At 36.8% G+C, this 18599-nt stretch overlaps 2 protein-coding genes across 6 annotated transcripts in view; one reads left to right on the forward strand and one right to left on the reverse strand.

Annotated features, from left to right (window-relative positions):
- Positions 1-333: 333 nt before the first annotated feature.
- On the reverse strand, positions 334-5539 carry LOC107590998 (grpE protein homolog 1, mitochondrial-like). 3 transcript variants are annotated; one of them, XM_016279979.1, is made up of 4 exons: positions 5397-5539; positions 1900-2044; positions 1279-1360; positions 334-1178 (listed from the first exon to the last, which is right to left on the reverse strand). In XM_016279979.1, exons 1-4 carry the CDS (start codon positions 5462-5464, stop codon positions 832-834), a joined length of 642 nt encoding a protein of 213 aa, XP_016135465.1. In that variant the 5' UTR covers positions 5465-5539; the 3' UTR covers positions 334-831. The 3 variants fall into 3 exon arrangements, with proteins under 3 accessions (XP_016135465.1, XP_016135464.1, XP_016135467.1); XM_016279978.1 differs by lacking the exon at positions 5397-5539 and adding an exon at positions 3428-3562; XM_016279981.1 differs by lacking the exon at positions 5397-5539 and adding an exon at positions 3379-3421.
- Positions 5540-6984: 1445 nt separating this feature from the next.
- Positions 6985-18599, forward strand: part of LOC107590992 (VPS10 domain-containing receptor SorCS2-like) — a 172458-nt gene continuing 160843 nt past the window's right edge. For all 3 annotated transcript variants that reach the window (XM_016279969.1, XM_016279970.1, XM_016279971.1), the window contains exon 1: positions 6985-7369. In XM_016279969.1, the coding sequence (XP_016135455.1) occupies positions 7037-7369 (333 nt within the window). In that variant the 5' untranslated portion in view covers positions 6985-7036. The remainder of the gene's footprint in view (positions 7370-18599) is intronic.

Consider the following 18599-nt stretch of genomic DNA (forward strand, 5'->3'; position numbering starts at 1 on the left):
ACACTATGAAACTGTGAAAGTTAGCAAGTACAACTGCCAGTAGGTAAATTATTGTAAAATTATTCATTTTATTTTTGGATAAAATATTACTCCAAGTTCTGTAAAGAAGACTAACTATTCTCTCCAGTTGTCTGCATGGCATCATTCTTTTCATATTACAACCACAATTTCTAAATGACTGATCTCTCAAGCAGCCTTAAGTGGCCATCCTTCTGTTACCCAGATCTTCATAAAACATCAGTAGTTGATATTTCATCAGGTTTGCACACTATGAAACTGTGAAAGTTAGCAAGTACAACTGCCAGTAGGTAAATTGTAAAATTATTCATTTTATTTTTGGATAAAATATTACTCCAAGTTCTGTAAAGAAGACTAACTATTCTCTCATACAAAAATTCAAAAACCTGCATAACACTGAAAAAAAAAAAAGTGGAATCTCACAACTGCTGTCATAGACATCACCAAACTGGTTACGTTCTTCAGTAAAGTAATTAATAAGAGCAAATACGTTTAATAAGCATAAAATGTGTTCAACAAGGTAATATGCTGCAGTGTTTCTTTAAAAGCTTTAGATTCTTCAAAAGATTCTGTTTCTTTAGATCTCACAAGTCCCTGGAATGGTAACGAACGATCCTCCAGAGAATACTGTTAAAGCCAATTCAATTCACAGATTCAATTCTCCGAATCTTCTACCACACACAAGTCAATATATTGGATTTCACCTCTCAGAGGCACCTTTAACAAAGAAAGAAAATGTGAAACCTAAGATCAGCTAAATTACAGAAACCGATCAGTTGACCAGGCAATAACCAGCATAGTGTGTACGACCAGTTAGGGGGCTTTGACTACACCCACCAGAGCTGGCCGGAGGTTGCGACCGTGCAGCTTGTAGCCTACTTTGGTAACTACAGCTATGGTACCTGGCTCCTTGCCCTCAATAGGTGCATGAAAGACAGCCTCATGCTCATAAGGGTCAAACTTCTGACCATCAGGGTTAAGCTTAACAAGGCCGTGTTTTTGGAAGACCTTTTGGATCTGCACCTCAGTCATTACAAGGCCGTCATAAAGATTTTTCAGGTGCGGATTTGCAGTAGATATTTCAGTTTTTGGTACGCTTTCGGTTGCCTTCTCCAAGATGTCAGCCACCTCCAAGAGATCTTTACAGAAGCCCTGGATTCCTAAGAAAAGAGATGAGTTAAAACATTTTACAAATTGACCCAATCCAGAAATCCAGAGCGGTTCATAAAAACTGCTCATAAAATAATTATAATGGCTTACCATAAAGCTTAGCATCATCAATCATCTTTTGACTCCTTTGCCTAAGGTTCTCAGTGTCTGCTAGTGCCCGCTTGTATTTATCCTTCAGCAAAAGACAATTTAAAAGAAATGATCAGTGAACTACAAAGATAATAGAAAAACACCTATTTGACAAATTACAAAACCTCATACTATTTGCAATGTTTCTTTTTTTAATACCTGCAATAGTTTGTTTTCATTTTCTAAAAAACTCAGTAAATTTGTGTTGAATAGGAATTTTATAAAGAATATTGACAATGTGCTGGATTTACTGTAATGATTATTCTGAAACTGAAGTTGCTCTCTGTGTGAGACTCAAAGACATTCTGAGTAAGTCTAGAACACTTTACAGCTGATTTACAGGCAAGTAAATCCTCTGAACATCACTAATCTGAAACATGATCTGCCAATTTGCATTTGTTAAAAAAATAAAAATAAAAATGTCCTCAGGGACAGCAGAAACTACAAGGGCAATTAAAGGTCAGGGTGTGTGGGGGAAATTACATGGTTATGAACTGCAAGAACTTTTATTGTCAGATTTTAGGTCATCTTTCATCTAGAACTTCTATACAACAGATGCTAAGACTAAGAACACAGCAATACCGTAATATCTTTCAGCTGTTCTTCCAGTTGTGTCTTTTCTTCTATGAAGGCTTTCTCAGCTGCACTGGGCTCTGGTTTCTCTTCTTCAGTCCCAGTTCCTGAGCTTTTCTGTTGGGCTGCTGTGCAAAGGAGGCGTGGAGTCGCCCTGAAAAGTTAAAAGATGAGAATATTCACAAATAGTTTTTGCGTTACAGGCTATATACATTGTTAGTATGCAACCAACCTATAGTAAGGGTGTTTGCTGCTGTCAAACAGGCTTATTCTTAAAAGGCAGAACTCTCCAGAAAACAATTTATCATTATTATTTCCAAAAGGAGGTTTAGAGAATACTAGTAGAATGTTATTCTTTAACAATCTCAATGGCACTTGTTCTGCTGGCTAAGGGCCCCGCTGAAGTACACAACTTGAATTGTGGCATCTTTGCTAATCAATAGGCTTTTAGGCCGTCTTTTATCCTTTTTGGAACTTAAAGTAGCAATGAAATGAAGTAAACCATTCGTTCTGTACTGTGACGTACATTCGAGTGTAACATTATCAAAAAAGGCTAAATGTAGGGCAGGGACTTCCTTCTATGCAATGGTTGTTGACTGGATTTTGAGATGTGGCATGCACTCAAAAATGGAGGCAGACCAACGTGAGCTTGCAGGGTCAGGGTTTAAGTGGACTAAAGGACCAGGAAAGTCCTGTACACTTATTTTTCATCTTAACTGGATCTTCCGATATTTTGGTTAATAATAATAATAATAATAGCAACAACAAAGTAAATTGCTAATGAAACATACATGGATGGATCATTGACAATAAGACATGCATTTAGAAAATAGTATTAGCGAATTTTTATTTCATGCTGAATTTAACAGACATTGTCTTTATGAATATTAATCGTATAGATAAAAAAATAGATAACTGCTTCTTTAACATTCAACTCTGAATGCGAGACGAAAGCTTTACATTTGAGCATGTCAAACATTTGAACCTTAAACTGGTTAATTTTATGGTAGGACATTTAAATGGCATAGGATTCTACAAAAATGTATGTATAAAACTAAGTCTACAACTGGTTAAGAGATAGTCTACACCAACTAGTAACGTTATACACTTCAGTGACTCTTCAGAAGTAGCTTTGACACTAGCACGTCTTTTATTGGGGAAACTATTTTTAAAGGATTAAGGAGATTGAAACCAAAATCCTGAACTCAATGAAACATGTTCTGTATGTAATATGCAATGCTATGGTAAACACCTGAAAGACATTTAGGGAAATTTCACTGAGAAGCAACGATAATCCCATGTAACTAATCTGCAAAGGTATAATGTATCTTACAGGACAACTCTTGACACACAAAGACAATGCTGTCTAAACACTGTCACATGAAGGAATATAACTGAGGTTTCTTAGAACATCAGCATCAATCATTCATTTGTGAACAGCTCGCGTAACAGAAAGGTCATTCATTTCCGTAAAAGCAAAATATTTACCCAAGCATGGACATCAACTACACACAATAACACTGCTGTGAAAACCTACCTTACAAGTAAAGGGGACGCTATGATAGAGGAGCCCTGTCTGATCGCACGCACACACCAGGTCGCCATCTTCACTCAATGTCCACGCTGAGAGACCTGCAGAGCGAGGCTGTCTCATTCAACCAATCACAGCTTCTGTTCTTACACGGGTTGTCCTTTACCACCAATCCTCGTTCTAGACAAAACTGACGTAATTCTGTAGTTTGGCTGAGAGGAAGGTCGAAACATTCAGCACGTGACAAGAGACGGCGTCTTTCCTAGGCCAACTGAAGGTTACCTCACACCTTTGTTACTCAACTACGCCGAGCGTTTACACCACTCCAGGTCCATCAATTCAGAAAACGTAAAATCTGCTGTCGAAATCGCATTTAATCAGTATTGGAAGATTCGTGTTTACACTTGATAATGTAAAAGTAAAATGTAGATGCAGACATGAAATAAACATTGACAGAAATTCTTGTACTGTAGTGAGACTACATGCCATGAAGTCTCTGAATGAAAAAAACCCCTAATTTTATTTTTTCATCATTTGATTATCACAATTTGAATTTTACTGTTAGCAGTTGCCAGTATTCAGAATTAAAGTAGGGCATTTGTTTGTGAATTTTCTTCTAGGTTGTAGAGCAGACAGCTGACATGGTTTACTCTTTAAATTTAGGCCAGTAATCCTCTGACTCTCAGTCAGTCTAGCCCAAGTCTGTCTCTTGGACAGTAAGTCATATGAGAGATTGAGGTAAGGAAATCCGAACTTGTGTCCTGATTTAGGCTTAGAATCAGTTCCTGGTTGAATAAAGATTTTTTTTTGTTTCCCACAAACATTTCAACCAAGAAAGGGTCATTCTTAGGCCTCACGTTTGACCTGATGGCCCTTTCTAGGTAAAAATGTTGTCATTAAATTGAAATTGTTAGCACTGTGCCAGTGTTTTATAATTTTTTCTACATAACGTTACATGGATTTGTAGCCACATTCCTGCATTAATGTTAGACTTTGGGTTGGTATACTTGTGTCTGCTATATATATATATATATATATATACATACATATACTCATATTTGAATGTATATAATACACACACACACATACACTGAAACAAAATTATAAACGCAACACTTTTGTTTTTGCCCCCATTTTTCATGAATTTTTCATCTTAACTGGATCTTCCGATATTTTGGTTAATAATAATAATAATAGCAACAACAAAGTAAATTGCTAATGAAACATACATGGATGGATCATTGACAATAAGACATGCATTTAGAAAATAGTATTAGCGAATTTTTATTTCATGCTGAATTTAACAGACATTGTCTTTATGAATATTAATCGTATAGATAAAAAAATAGATAACTGCTTCTTTAACATTCAACTCTGAATGCGAGACGAAAGCTTTACATTTGAGCATGTCAAACATTTGAACCTTAAACTGGTTAATTTTATGGTAGGACATTTAAATGGCATGGGATTCTACAAAAATGTATGTATAAAACTAAGTCTACAACTGGTTAAGAGATAGTCTACACCAACTAGTAACGTTATACACTTCAGTGACTCTTCAGAAGTAGCTTTGACACTAGCACGTCTTTTATTGGGGAAACTATTTTTAAAGGATTAAGGAGATTGAAACCAAAATCCTGAACTCAATGAAACATGTTCTGTATGTAATATGCAATGCTATGGTAAACACCTGAAAGACATTTAGGGAAATTTCACTGAGAAGCAACGATAATCCCATGTAACTAATCTGCAAAGGTATAATGTATCTTACAGGACAACTCTTGACACACAAAGACAATGCTGTCTAAACACTGTCACATGAAGGAATATAACTGAGGTTTCTTAGAACATCAGCATCAATCATTCATTTGTGAACAGCTCGCGTAACAGAAAGGTCATTCATTTCCGTAAAAGCAAAATATTTACCCAAGCATGGACATCAACTACACACAATAACACTGCTGTGAAAACCTACCTTACAAGTAAAGGGGACGCTATGATAGAGGAGCCCTGTCTGATCGCACGCACACACCAGGTCGCCATCTTCACTCAATGTCCACGCTGAGAGACCTGCAGAGCGAGGCTGTCTCATTCAACCAATCACAGCTTCTGTTCTTACACGGGTTGTCCTTTACCACCAATCCTCGTTCTAGACAAAACTGACGTAATTCTGTAGTTTGGCTGAGAGGAAGGTCGAAACATTCAGCACGTGACAAGAGACGGCGTCTTTCCTAGGCCAACTGAAGGTTACCTCACACCTTTGTTACTCAACTACGCCGAGCGTTTACACCACTCCAGGTCCATCAATTCAGAAAACGTAAAATCTGCTGTCGAAATCGCATTTAATCAGTATTGGAAGATTCGTGTTTACACTTGATAATGTAAAAGTAAAATGTAGATGCAGACATGAAATAAACATTGACAGAAATTCTTGTACTGTAGTGAGACTACATGCCATGAAGTCTCTGAATGAAAAAAACCCCTAATTTTATTTTTTCATCATTTGATTATCACAATTTGAATTTTACTGTTAGCAGTTGCCAGTATTCAGAATTAAAGTAGGGCATTTGTTTGTGAATTTTCTTCTAGGTTGTAGAGCAGACAGCTGACATGGTTTACTCTTTAAATTTAGGCCAGTAATCCTCTGACTCTCAGTCAGTCTAGCCCAAGTCTGTCTCTTGGACAGTAAGTCATATGAGAGATTGAGGTAAGGAAATCCGAATTTGTGTCCTGATTTAGGCTTAGAATCAGTTCCTGGTTGAATAAAGATTTTTTTTGTTTCCCACAAACATTTCAACCAAGAAAGGGTCATTCTTAGGCCTCACGTTTGACCTGATGGCCCTTTCTAGGTAAAAATGTTGTCATTAAATTGAAATTGTTAGCACTGTGCCAGTGTTTTATAATTTTTTCTACATAACGTTACATGGATTTGTAGCCACATTCCTGCATTAATGTTAGACTTTGGGTTGGTATACTTGTGTCTGCTATATATATATATATATATATATACACACATACTCATATTTGAATGTATATAATACACACACACACACAAACACTGAAACAAAATTATAAATGCAACACTTTTGTTTTTGCCCCCATTTTTCATGAGCTGAACTCAAAGATCTAAGACTTTTTCTGTGTACACAAAAGGCCTATTTCTCTCAAATATTGTTCACAAATCTGTCTAAATCTGTGTTAGTGAGCACTTCTCCTTTGCCGAGATAATCCATCCACCTCACAGGTGTGTTTTTATAATCTGAAGAACCTTCTTTCGCCACAAACAACCTTTTGTGAAACAGAAAGGTTCTTCAGATGTTAAAGGTTCTTTATGGAACCATTTAGACAAAAAGGTTCTTCTATGGCATCGTGAAGCACCTTTATTTTTAAGAGTGTAGTAGCACCACTAGGTGGCAGGCGAATACGGCTGTTCTTCTCCTCGGTCTCAGCTGTCTACTATACAAGCACAAGAGCGCGCTCTGGTTTGTAGCTCTGCTTCCCCACCCTCTTCCCCTCTCTCTCAATTTCTCTCTTTCTCTCCCTCCCTCCCTCCCTCTCTCTTACATTAGAGCTTTCCATCTTTCGCTTGCATCGCACTCGCTTAGACAGTGTTAAATGAAGGCGCTCATCATGGCAGTTTTGGCGCACCTGTACCCAGCTGTGTTTTTGGCTTGCGCGTGGATGTCACTGTTCGGACCGATTTCATGTCACACCGGCGTTATAAACCAGAGAAACGTACGGGACCGAGAGCTTGACAGCCGCGGTGGGCATGTCGCTGGCAGAGATGAAGCGCTTATCTCAGCGCACAGCCGCGGAGATTACAACGGGGTCCGAGTCCGGAGGGCATCGACTCCGGAGAAAGTCTCTCTACTCAGCAGCTCTTTCGTCCTTAAAGGGGATGCCACCCACAACCAGGCAATGGTCCACTGGACGGGGGAAAATAGCAGCGTGAGTACCCCCCTTCCCCCGTTCTCTATTGTAATTGTCCCGAAAAGTCGTAAGATTGAACGTTGAGTTGTTTATCCTGTCAAGTCTTTTCATAAGGTGTGTAGATGCTCTAAGAATTTATTGCAGGTTGAGAAACCGGTAACGAAGCATCATAGATAGGCGGGTGTTTGGACTGCAGGTAGATGCACAACGACCAGCTTTCATGATGATCATCACACAAAACACATCTGCTGTGTACAGAGAGGTTTAGGTTCAGTGTTTACCAAACCATCCTGCTTGTAATGTGAGCCAGAATGACAGCTGATGCCGAAACGCACATATACCTGCACGCGCCTAGAAAACAGAAGTTCATTGCAAGTCCTTTTAGTATACAGCTGGCTCATGCACAATTTGAAGTTGGACGGTGTTTACTTGCTGAATCGTATAAGCGACGCAATGTGATATAGTTATTATAAGAGCGATCGAACGAGCGCGAACAGCTTGGATGCGCTCTGAACAAACGCGCGCTTGTCTGTGTGATGATGGTAGCCTAGTTTGGTGAATTGTATCTGGAGGAGACATCTCTCATTTACAAAGCTGCCAAAACAACTCATGAGCTGTTTACACAAAATGCTAGCGCCCTGAATAAAACCTACTTTCTGTTGAAGTGTGAAGTGCTTTCAAGTCAAGCTTCTGTAGTCTGCTTGATTTGCCTTAAACTATTGTTAAAAGTTTAGGACTGAGAAAGATTATTGCTCAGATCTTTCATAATTTGTTTAGATTAAGTAGCAACTTTGTCTCAGATGTTTTTCCTAATAATGTTGAAATACAGTAAGAGTAAAAATGTTGAAATACAGTAAGAGTAAAAAATGTGGATGGTATGGTAAGTTGTGTGTGTGTTAAATCAATTTGATGAGAGTTGTTTTGAGACTTGTAATCTCTGCCTTGTAATCACAGACTCTGTGCATAATTTAAGACACTGGTGAGATGGTCTTTTGCAACTCTAGTCTAGAAGAGTTACATGTGCTTTTTTTTAGAAGACCAATGTGAGAAGCAGGAGACATAAGTGAAATTCTTCATTTTACTCCTTGATCTGTAGGAGATGCACTATAAAATAAATATTACAGAGGTGCCATTTGTGATTCTTTTCTTTGCACATCTCATTTTCTTATAACTAATAATTGTAATATTTTGTATCTGAAAGTTTTACAACACCATTGAAACCAACTCCCAGTTTCTGTAATGAAGCACTTTTCCTCTTAACCACATCCAATCTGCTTCTCCGAAGAATCTAGAAGGAAATGCAAACAAAAAAAGTAATTTGGAGAAGCATGGAATTGGCGTGCATTGTCATGTGTTTGTGTGGACTGGTCTTGTTGCTTCTTTTAATTACTTAAGGTCAGAAGTAACTGTGTGAATTATGCGAGTCCTGGCTGCTATGTCAGGAGAGCTGTAACCTCAGTTGAGCCGATCAACCAACCAGTGTTATTACTGTTAAAGGAACACGCCACTATTTTTGAAAATAGGCTCATTTTCCAACTCCCCTAGAGTTAAACAGTTGAGTTTAACTTGTACCATGGGTGCAGCAGATGCAATGATATTACGCAGCGCCTGAAAATAGTCCCTAGCGGGTAACTTCCAATAAGCCTATTTTCAGGCGCTGCGTAATATCATTGCGCCTGCTGCACCCATGGTACGGCAGCAAAGTTCCTTGATTATTAAGCCGGAATGAGAGTATAGTTCCTAGCCATATCGGCCTAGAAAATCACATCTTTTCATTTTCTGTCGGTCTTAGTACATGATGTAACTACAGAAGAGTCAAGTTTTAAATAGGAAAAATATCGAAACTCTTTGGTCATTTTTGAGCGAGATGCTAACGGTCTAATCAGATTCAATGATCTATGCTAAGCTACAGCTAAAAGTGCTAGCGCCAGACCCGGAGATCGGCTGAATGGATTCGAAAACGGTAAAACTCAACTGTTTAACACTAGGGGAGTTGGAAAATGAGCCTATTTTCAAAAATAGTGGCGTGTTCCTTTAACTGAAACTAAAAACATATAAAAATTTCTTTACGTAAACTAAAAGTTAATAAAAACTATATAGACATTAAAAATTAAAACTAAAATGAAAATGAAAAAACTATAATAGTATACCATTTATACTAAAATAACACTGCAACTGACAGACGCACAGTGGTCAACAAGTATTGTGATACAGCTGCATATGTTCATTTGTCAGGTCTGCTGACAGACTGCATTAGGATTTTACCAAAAGCACAGAAGTTCTCCAGATTTCCATTCACAGCAGGGTTACTCTGGCATTTAGGGATTGTTCAAAATAGATTGACCACAGTGCCATGTGGGAAAGATGACACCAGAAGGAGCTGACGACATGTTACAAGCATTCTCTATTGTGAGAGTGTGGTAATGTAAATAGGTAAGTAGGATAGTCTTCTTGAAATTGTCTTTAACCTGTGACATAACTGCAGAAGTAATTTGTTTTGGCATAAATTCACCGTACTGACCTATATGAAAATAATGCAAAGCTAATCCAGCAGCCGTGTGTACAGATTTAAATTATTTATGCTATCATCTGCTGTTGTAATAAGAGTATGCAGAATCCATGTTCGATATCAGTTTAAATAAATGAGCAAATAAGAGGAATAAAAAAAGATATCAGCATGTCACAATGCTTCAAGAAACTACTGTATGTATAAACATAGGTTTTTAATTAATGGGCATTTCTGTTATAGCCCAACCTTTGGAGAGAGGCAAATACTTCCTGTGCTTCAAGTGATGTGCAGAATAGACTCAAAACAAAGGAAGAACAATCCATTATTCCAGTACCTACTCTAGTCCTGGAGAATAGTGGTCAACAAGTATTGTGATACAGCTGCATATGTTCATTTGTCAGGTCTGCTGACAGACTGCATTAGGATTTTACCAAAAGCACAGAAGTTCTCCAGATTTCCATTCACAGCAGGGTTACTCTGGCATTTAGGGATTGTTCAAAATAGATTGACCACAGTGCCATGTGGGAAAGATGACACCAGAAGGAGCTGACGACATGTTACAAGCATTCTCTATTGTGAGAGTGTGGTAATGTAAATAGGTAAGTAGGATAGTCTTCTTGAAATTGTCTTTAACCTGTGACATAACTGCAGAAGTAATTTGTTTTGGCATAAATTCACCGTACTGACCTATATGAAAATAATGCAAAGCTAATCCAGCAGCCGTGTGTACAGATTTAAATTATTTATGCTATCATCTGCTGTTGTAATAAGAGTATGCAGAATCCATGTTCGATATCAGTTTAAATAAATGAGCAAATAAGAGGAATAAAAAAAGATATCAGCATGTCACAATGCTTCAAGAAACTACTGTATGTATAAACATAGGTTTTTAATTAATGGGCATTTCTGTTATAGCCCAACCTTTGGAGAGAGGCAAATTCTCTCTAGTCCTGGAGAATGATACTAGACTCCTGACGTAATTCCAGCATCGGAGCCTTTCAGTGTGAACGGGTGCTCTTTGTGTTTTCCGTTCTACCTCTTTTGTTCTGCCTCACTTTCTCTGGGGAGTGTGACCATCTTGATTCATTTATTTTGCCCCCTGCACTTCTGACAACAAATCTCTTTTCTGTAAATATGAGGAGATTTAGTCATCTATCTGGTATTTAGCAGTAGTCTCTGCTGTTGTTTGTGTTTGCGGCGCTGTCAGGAACCATCCATCTGTTTGCCTGCTGATAGCTGTGTTTAGTTAAGACAGAGAGAGCAGGGAAAAATGACACAGAAAACTAAGATACTGCATTTGAGAAAGTCAGAGATAGATAGACATACAGACTGTATTGATATTTAGAATAGAGATAGATAAAAAAGGAGTCCAAGGAAGCAATGGTATAACGATTGCTAACAGTCTCATTTAGCTCAGAATGTGTGCATGTTGTTCCCTTGCCTTCATGCTATTAGCTAATCTGATAAAATGAAAGACACATGGCTCATTGATATTTCCAAGGCAGCACAGAGACGCCACCACCATGTGCGCTTCTCCCCTGAGTAATCATTTTCTTGTTTTCCAAAGCCAGTAGGTTTTCCGATTTGAAAGTTTTAGGGGGATCTGTAATAAATTACAGATTACATATATAATCTCATATGACAGAGATAAACTCTTATACACCAGATCATGTGGAAATTTAGCTCTCTAAAATTGATCAAATACTTATCTTATAAATCTTATGAAGTGTTACTGTTTATATTTTTGCATTGTGTAAAATTAAATGGCCATAAGTTTTATACAGTAGATTATCTACACATATATAAAAAACTAACAAAAAACCATCCCTTTTTCAGTTCACCAAAAGATGTGTCCAAGCACAAAAGATGGATGAGCCATTTAAGGTTGTCCCTGGCAAATGGTTAATGAAAATATGTGTCGCTTTGCATGTAAATTGGGAGTAGAGTATTAAAACAAGTTGCTATTAAGATACATGGCATGTATGCAATTTTTCTCTGTCTTTGTCACGTCCTCCTGAAGGCTTACTTCATGAAATAGGCATTCATTCATGGTTCATATACTTAACAGACAGTTAATTTGGCCCCTCCTCTTGCATGGGCAAAATTGTTAGCACATGTCTTGTCTGTCTGAATCAATATTCCCTAGTTGTTTCTCAATGTTTCTGTTTAGCAACGAGTCAGATTTGGCTTGCAAACATGTGGCAGAGTGGACAAAAGTGTTTCCATCCACATTTTTTTAAGCCTTTCCAAATCCAGATTTCCAATTCCAATCTTCTTTCAAATATCAGTACTAATTACTGGCATTCCATTTGTGGTTTTGCTCTTTTCAGCACTGAGACTTTAGTTTCTCTACTTCTATTAGCCCAACTTATTAGAGGCTTACTTGTGGTCCCTTTTCCTTGCGCTTCCAATGAGGATTTCTTCCTTTGTTTCCTGGGAGACCTCATCAGAAAGAATCTGGAGGGACAGCTCAGGCGGAGGGTTCATGTGCAGCATGCAGAATGTGTTTTATTCATTGGCCTTGCATATGTCATATTGCTCCTCCAGTAGTATTGAAGGACTAGTTAGCCGTAATTAAACATGTTGACATAATTTCTCACCTCATCTACTCATCAGAGTAGATTGTGATTTATGTTAGAAGTAGGATTAGGCTGATACTCTGAAACTCTGGCACTTGGAATATTGATGCATAAGGTAACAAATAAACAGCCTAAGATGATGATTATTATAGGGAATTATGTAATTATGGGCTTTCAGATCAACATCCATAGTTGAAACATAAAATTTCAAGGTATTTGTGGAGAAACGTGATGAATTTGTTAAATGTTTTGACAATAAGTCAACCGTTGAGTAAGTGTAATTCTGTATTAAAGGCAATACATTGTCATTTTGAATTGATGCATTTATACATTAGCTTTGCTTTGTACAGATTTAAAGTATTTACAATATCATCTAATAAAAACAAAGAGAATCCATGTTTGATATGTTTAATTGGATGAGCAAATAAGAGGAAGAAAGATATCAACATTAGATTTCTGTGTGTAGACAGAGGTTCTACTTGTGTATAGTTCAATTTTAGTTTGCGAAAACAAGTTCAGAAATGTAGAGAAAGTAATGTTTTGTGTAATTGAAGTGGTTTGTGAGCACCATATCAGAGCGGATTTGACCAGCTGATCCATTTCCATTCATCATGAGCTCAAGTATATTGTATTTTGGCTTAGAAATGTGACACACGTGGAATGTACAACAGGTGCTTTTGTACTCACCAATGGGCTTCAGCATGCAGACAAGAATTGGACCCACTGAATAAGTAGAATTCTGTATAAGTAGAAGGCAATGAGTTTTCATTCAGAAATGTATGCATATACACTCCTCAACATTATCTTTGCTTTTTCATTTCACGTCACAGTTCTGAACTGTGCTGATTAACAAACAACTAAAATATGCAATAGCATATTTTTCATTTTTTAAATGTAACAACCTCCTCAGAATATTCCATAAAGCACCATAACGAATCATAAAAGTAGTCCATTTGAAGTATGCACTTTAGGTCGAGCCCAAGTCTGAAGCTAAATGATAACTTTGTGTGTGAAACAGACTGAAATTTATGCCATCATTTACTGATAATCTTCACTACACGGGAGCTCTCAAATCTTGTATGGAAAGCAGCTCAGACATTCTGTCTATGATCTCCTTTCATTTCACAAAAGAAAGAAAACAACATGGGGTGAGAAAATTATGACAAAGCTTACATTTTTGGGAGAACTATTCTTTTAATAAACCCCACAACTATGGACTCATTAAACCTACAGCTGTGAATGACACTAGTTATTGATGTCAGATGTGTTCATCAGTCTAGATCTGTATTACTGTTGGCTTTGATGGAGAATTCCTCCTGTTTCTGCCAGGTCATACTAGCCAGAGGGAATTCATGTCTGTAGATTTTAGTCATTTCATCATTACGCTGTGCATTGTATGAGTCCACAGAAGAATACAGAGAGAAAATAGTATGGTGGGTGAGAACTAAATTAGCTTGGAACACAGAAGTGATGATGCCTCACTGATGAGCTTGTGAGACAGTCAGATTGTGTTCAAAATGTTCCTCAGAGCCATGAAACAACAGATGATTAACCTGATCTATCTACTGTCCATAAGCGTTAATAAAGTACAAATTCACAAGACCACCAGCCTTTTGTTGTCAGCAATCACACAAAACTAAAAAAATATATATATCAGAACAAACGATGGCTGTTGTTTTGAGATGGCTACAACTGGTATTAGCATAGCTGTTTGTGACAGGAAAAGCTTACAGATATAAATTCAAAGAAACAGAGAGAAATGTTACACTGGTTGGCCTGATGGCAACATGCCTAAAACAGATAAAAGTTCACATTAGTTGCTTTGTTGGCTATAGAGATTAAAATGTTTGCCTCTAGTTCTGTATATTTTGCCATATACACATCTCCTGATCAGTTTGCGCTACTTTATGCAGTGACTCGTGTTGATTGCACACATACACTGTAAAATGAATTTTCAAAATGATAAATTAAACAGATTACTGGAGTATGTTTTACAAGAAAATTCTAGTTTGGTCTTTCTACTTCCAGATTTCATGTTTAAATTAAATTAGTTACTTGCTGTTTCTTCGTAATTATTTTCAATAATTTAATAGCAGTTTCAGACTGAAAATGGTTTCAATGTAAATCCTACCTTCATTCCAGTGTAGTGTAGGTTCACCTTAGCATCCTTTTTGCTTAAGGTTGGACAAACAGTTAAGTGGGATTACAGTCTGTAGAAACGGCAGAAAAACAGAGCTTGAGCCAATTTAAGAATGATAAAGACTGCTTTGAAGAATAAGATTTCTAGTATTCTGTAAAATATGAATTCAGTGATGCTTAACAAATTATATCAGAGAAAAACATACACTTCTAAACAGAAAAGTTTTATAGCCAAGGACATTTCTTTCCTTTCTTTGTCAGCTGCAGTGGCAGTCATTCATTCTTTCACTTGTTCCTTGCATGGACAGTTTGTGCACTAATAGATGTGTGAGAGTTCAAAAGTGATGTATTGCTTTAGTCAGAAAGCATGTTGATAGAGCTCATTCAAGCTGATATCTGCCACGACATTGTTCTAATAGCACAGTTTTATCTATGTAGGCTGCAGTGAACTACTGGTAATAAGACATCTTTATTGCTTTAGTCTCTTAAACCTACATGGACCATGTAGGGAAAATTACAGTGAGAATGAAATAATTAGTATGATGTTACTGAAGCATGTTTTCAATGTTAGAGTAGATCTGTTTCATGATGAATCCTGTATACATTCTCTCTTCTCTATTTCCTTTCTTTGTCAGCTGCAGTGGCAGTCATTCATTCTTTCACTTGTTCCTTGCATGGACAGTTTGTGAAATTTTGAAATAATTAGTATGATGTTACTGAAGCATGTTTTCAATGTTAGAGTAGATCTGTTTCATGATGAATCCTGTATACATTCTCTCTTCTCTCTCTGTTTCTCTCTCTCTTAATCAGCGTGACTGTGCCTTAATGAAGTCTGTACGTAGTGCCTAATGACTCTCTGTCCTCTTCTCTCTAACCTTCAGCTCACACACACACAAATATAAAGGATGATGTCTTTCATATGTCATTTTCAGCAGGACTGACAAGTACCATGATGAAGGCTCATATGAGCTCTATCAATTTTAATTACAGAGGCACTCAGATAGTTATTGGGATCGTTCAGGTCAGCCAGGATGGCAATAAAAAAATCACCCATGGGATGTCAGTCACTATATACACCTCATATTTTTTAATCTTGGTCATTTTAAATAGTAATATAAATTGAATATAGACTGCATGCCTGCCTGATTTATTGCCTACTGTCTGGATATGAAATGGGAGTATTGTAAAGAATTATGCATGAATACCAAATTGACCCCCAAAGGACACCAAAACACAATCTTTGCAGCTTCTTTTCCATTCTGATGTTCTCTTAACCTCATGTCCAGGTTTTAGCTGAAATATTCTAGCTGTTACTGTATATAATAACTGGGGGAAGAATTTTCTTTCACTTTTTTCTGGGAGCAAAGACTGTCATGATTGAGGCTTCTGGTAATTTGACATTGCACCTCATTTTTCATGCACATTTTTGCTGAAAATAGTATGCTGTCAGAAATAAATCTGTAGAAAAATGGATAATATCCTGCAGAAAATTACTTTTCTGTTAAGTTTACAGACATTTGCTTCAACTCTAAAAAACAAAACAAAAAAACAAACAAATGCAATATGTAATTCAACATACAGGTAAAACACCTGTAAAAAAATCATTACATAAAATTCTTTCATATTAACACTGCAAACTGGGTCAAATTTGTATGGACTTTTCCTAGGGTGTAGATGTTCAGCAGTCTGCTTTTTCAATTATTCAGTTTGTGATGAATTGTGTTGAAGATTCTAATGTTTTTTTCAGTCAGCTTCATTTAAAAACTTTCAATGCCCTAACACTGGCTACATGGGAACTGAGACATTATAGCTGCACACTAACGTACATTCTCAAACCCAGCAAGACTATAGGATGAGTGTTGATCTTTAGGAAATAACAGTACACTGCTATTGTGAAGCAGACAAAGACTGCTGAACTCCCATGATGCATTTGTCACACTCTCAGTTTATTTACCCTCTTTTGAAGAACAAAAAGCATCTCTGTGCTGGATTTGAAGAGTATATAGAGTTTTAAGGTCTATGCAATTAGCTTAAGCTAAATGGAATAATTTAGTTGTTATTGTCTGCCTACGGGGCACAGTTATGTAATTAGAGCTATAATCGTAAACATCATTATGTCCGTTATCATCTGACTGGTATAACTTGAGCTAAACTTGAGAAACGTTTAAATATCTTGATGATACTAAACTGTAACCATTTTATTTATAATGTAAACATTTGTAAGCATCCATTATATTTATATTTCTAAAGCTGTGCATATGTAAATACTTTTATTTTCTATATGCTATCAATTGTATGTTTCATTATATTTCCAAATGTACAAATAACTATGAATACTAATAAGTAGAACAAAACTGTGAATATCTTTCAAAGATCTATTGCCACTAACCTGGCATATCTGGGTAAATCCAAAGATAGTTTTTCTTCACTCTATCAACTTGGTGTCTTTTGTAATCTTAACTTTGTTTTCAGGAGGTCTGGTGAACCCTAACTGCTGTAAAATTGTGTAGAAGCCAGCCAATCAGATTAGAGCTTGCCAGATCGAGAAAATGCCTGCCAGTTTTGTGTGTAATATAAAATGGTCATGAACAAACTGTGGGTGTGCCGTCTGAGGCAGAGACGATACAATTGAATTGTAATGAAAGCTAGCATTGACTAATATGCAGATAAAGGTTTGTTTTCTGGCACAAGAATGAAAATTATTATCATTCTATTTTCAACGTTACACTTTTCAAAACTCCCCCCTGAAAACCTATTCAGCTCTCTATGAGATTCATTAATTTAATATACAGGCCTAGTATTTCCAAGCATTGTAGTTTTTCAAACACTCTAAACCTGTAATAGTAAATGTATTTTGTTAATTCATTCCTCTCTGGTGTGTGTGTTTGAGATGTGCAATATTGTGGTGTGAGTATAGTGATGTGTGTGTGGGTGTGTTGTCCATAGCGACAGATTACATATGACGGCAGACTTACAGACCAAAATGTTTTTCTCCACAGTAAGAAGCAGCTCTGTTATTAGTTGCTATAATGCTAATGTAAAGAAAAAGTAGATTCGCTATAATGAATCTTTTAATTCTTCCCGCTTCACTAAAATCTACTGTCCAGTGTTGTATCTTTAAACATATTTTAATTTAAGATCTAATCTATTGTATTTTGCAGACTCATGTGGGTTTTTGTATTACAGGTGAGAAAATGTGTTTTATTTCCCTATGAATATGTGATACTATGACTTTGACTTATATGAAATATGACTTTGATATGCTTAATGTATCTGGTGGGTTGTTCATCATACTGAGTGTGTTACACAGAGCAATATAATGGCAAAAATACTCGTGACCAGCTGCTTGCACTGAGAGGTCAAGACCATGGAACACACACACACACACACACACACACACACACCATTGTGCCATATAGCACTATGCACCATAATATCACAGCCATATGGCTCTTGTTCTCAAGTCTTAGTGTTGCCTATTGAAATGTGCTGTCGCATGTGTGTCTTTGCACATTTAGCTGTTACCATTGTATGTTGTGAAAAGTTAAATATAATTTCCCACAGATCTAATTGTTTTGTGTGTATGTGAGAATCATGATGGACTATATGAGTCACACTCCCTGTCTGCCTGTTAAGTGAATCCCATAGTCCTGCCCCCTCAAATCCACCAAATGCAGCTTCACTCCATATCCTCCATATATGTCTGCTATTTCTGTCTGTCCTCTATGGAGGCTTGTTTCTGCTACAGGATAAAAAATAAAAAAAGGTAATTGGAACTTTTTCATATATAATTCTGACTGAGATTATATTTCACGATCAGGACTTTTTCAGTGAGATATAAATGCAGAATTGCAAGATATAAACTCCCAATTCTGAGAAAAATTTTTTCATTCTGTGGTAGAAACAGACTTCCATAGTCCTCAGTGCATGTCTGTTATCTGTTATTTTTTGAGTTCTGATAATGTCACATATTTTATTAAATATTTATCAATAGCAATGAATATATATATATATATATATA

The sequence above is a fragment of the Sinocyclocheilus grahami genome, unplaced genomic scaffold, assembly GCF_001515645.1.
Source record: "Sinocyclocheilus grahami isolate Dianchi unplaced genomic scaffold, SAMN03320097.WGS_v1.1 scaffold136.1, whole genome shotgun sequence".
In the NCBI taxonomy this organism is placed as follows: Eukaryota; Metazoa; Chordata; class Actinopteri; order Cypriniformes; family Cyprinidae; genus Sinocyclocheilus; species Sinocyclocheilus grahami.

Coding starts and splice junctions, on each gene's coding strand:
- LOC107590998 (XM_016279979.1), bottom strand. CDS start 5,464: ATGGCGACCTGGTGTGTGCGTGCGATCAGACAGGGCTCCTCTATCATA. Junction 1,361..1,899: donor AACAGCTGAAAGATATTACG/GTATTGCTGTGT, acceptor CTTTTGCTGAAG/GATAAATACAAGCGGGCACT. Junction 1,179..1,278: donor TGATGATGCTAAGCTTTATG/GTAAGCCATTAT, acceptor CTCTTTTCTTAG/GAATCCAGGGCTTCTGTAAA.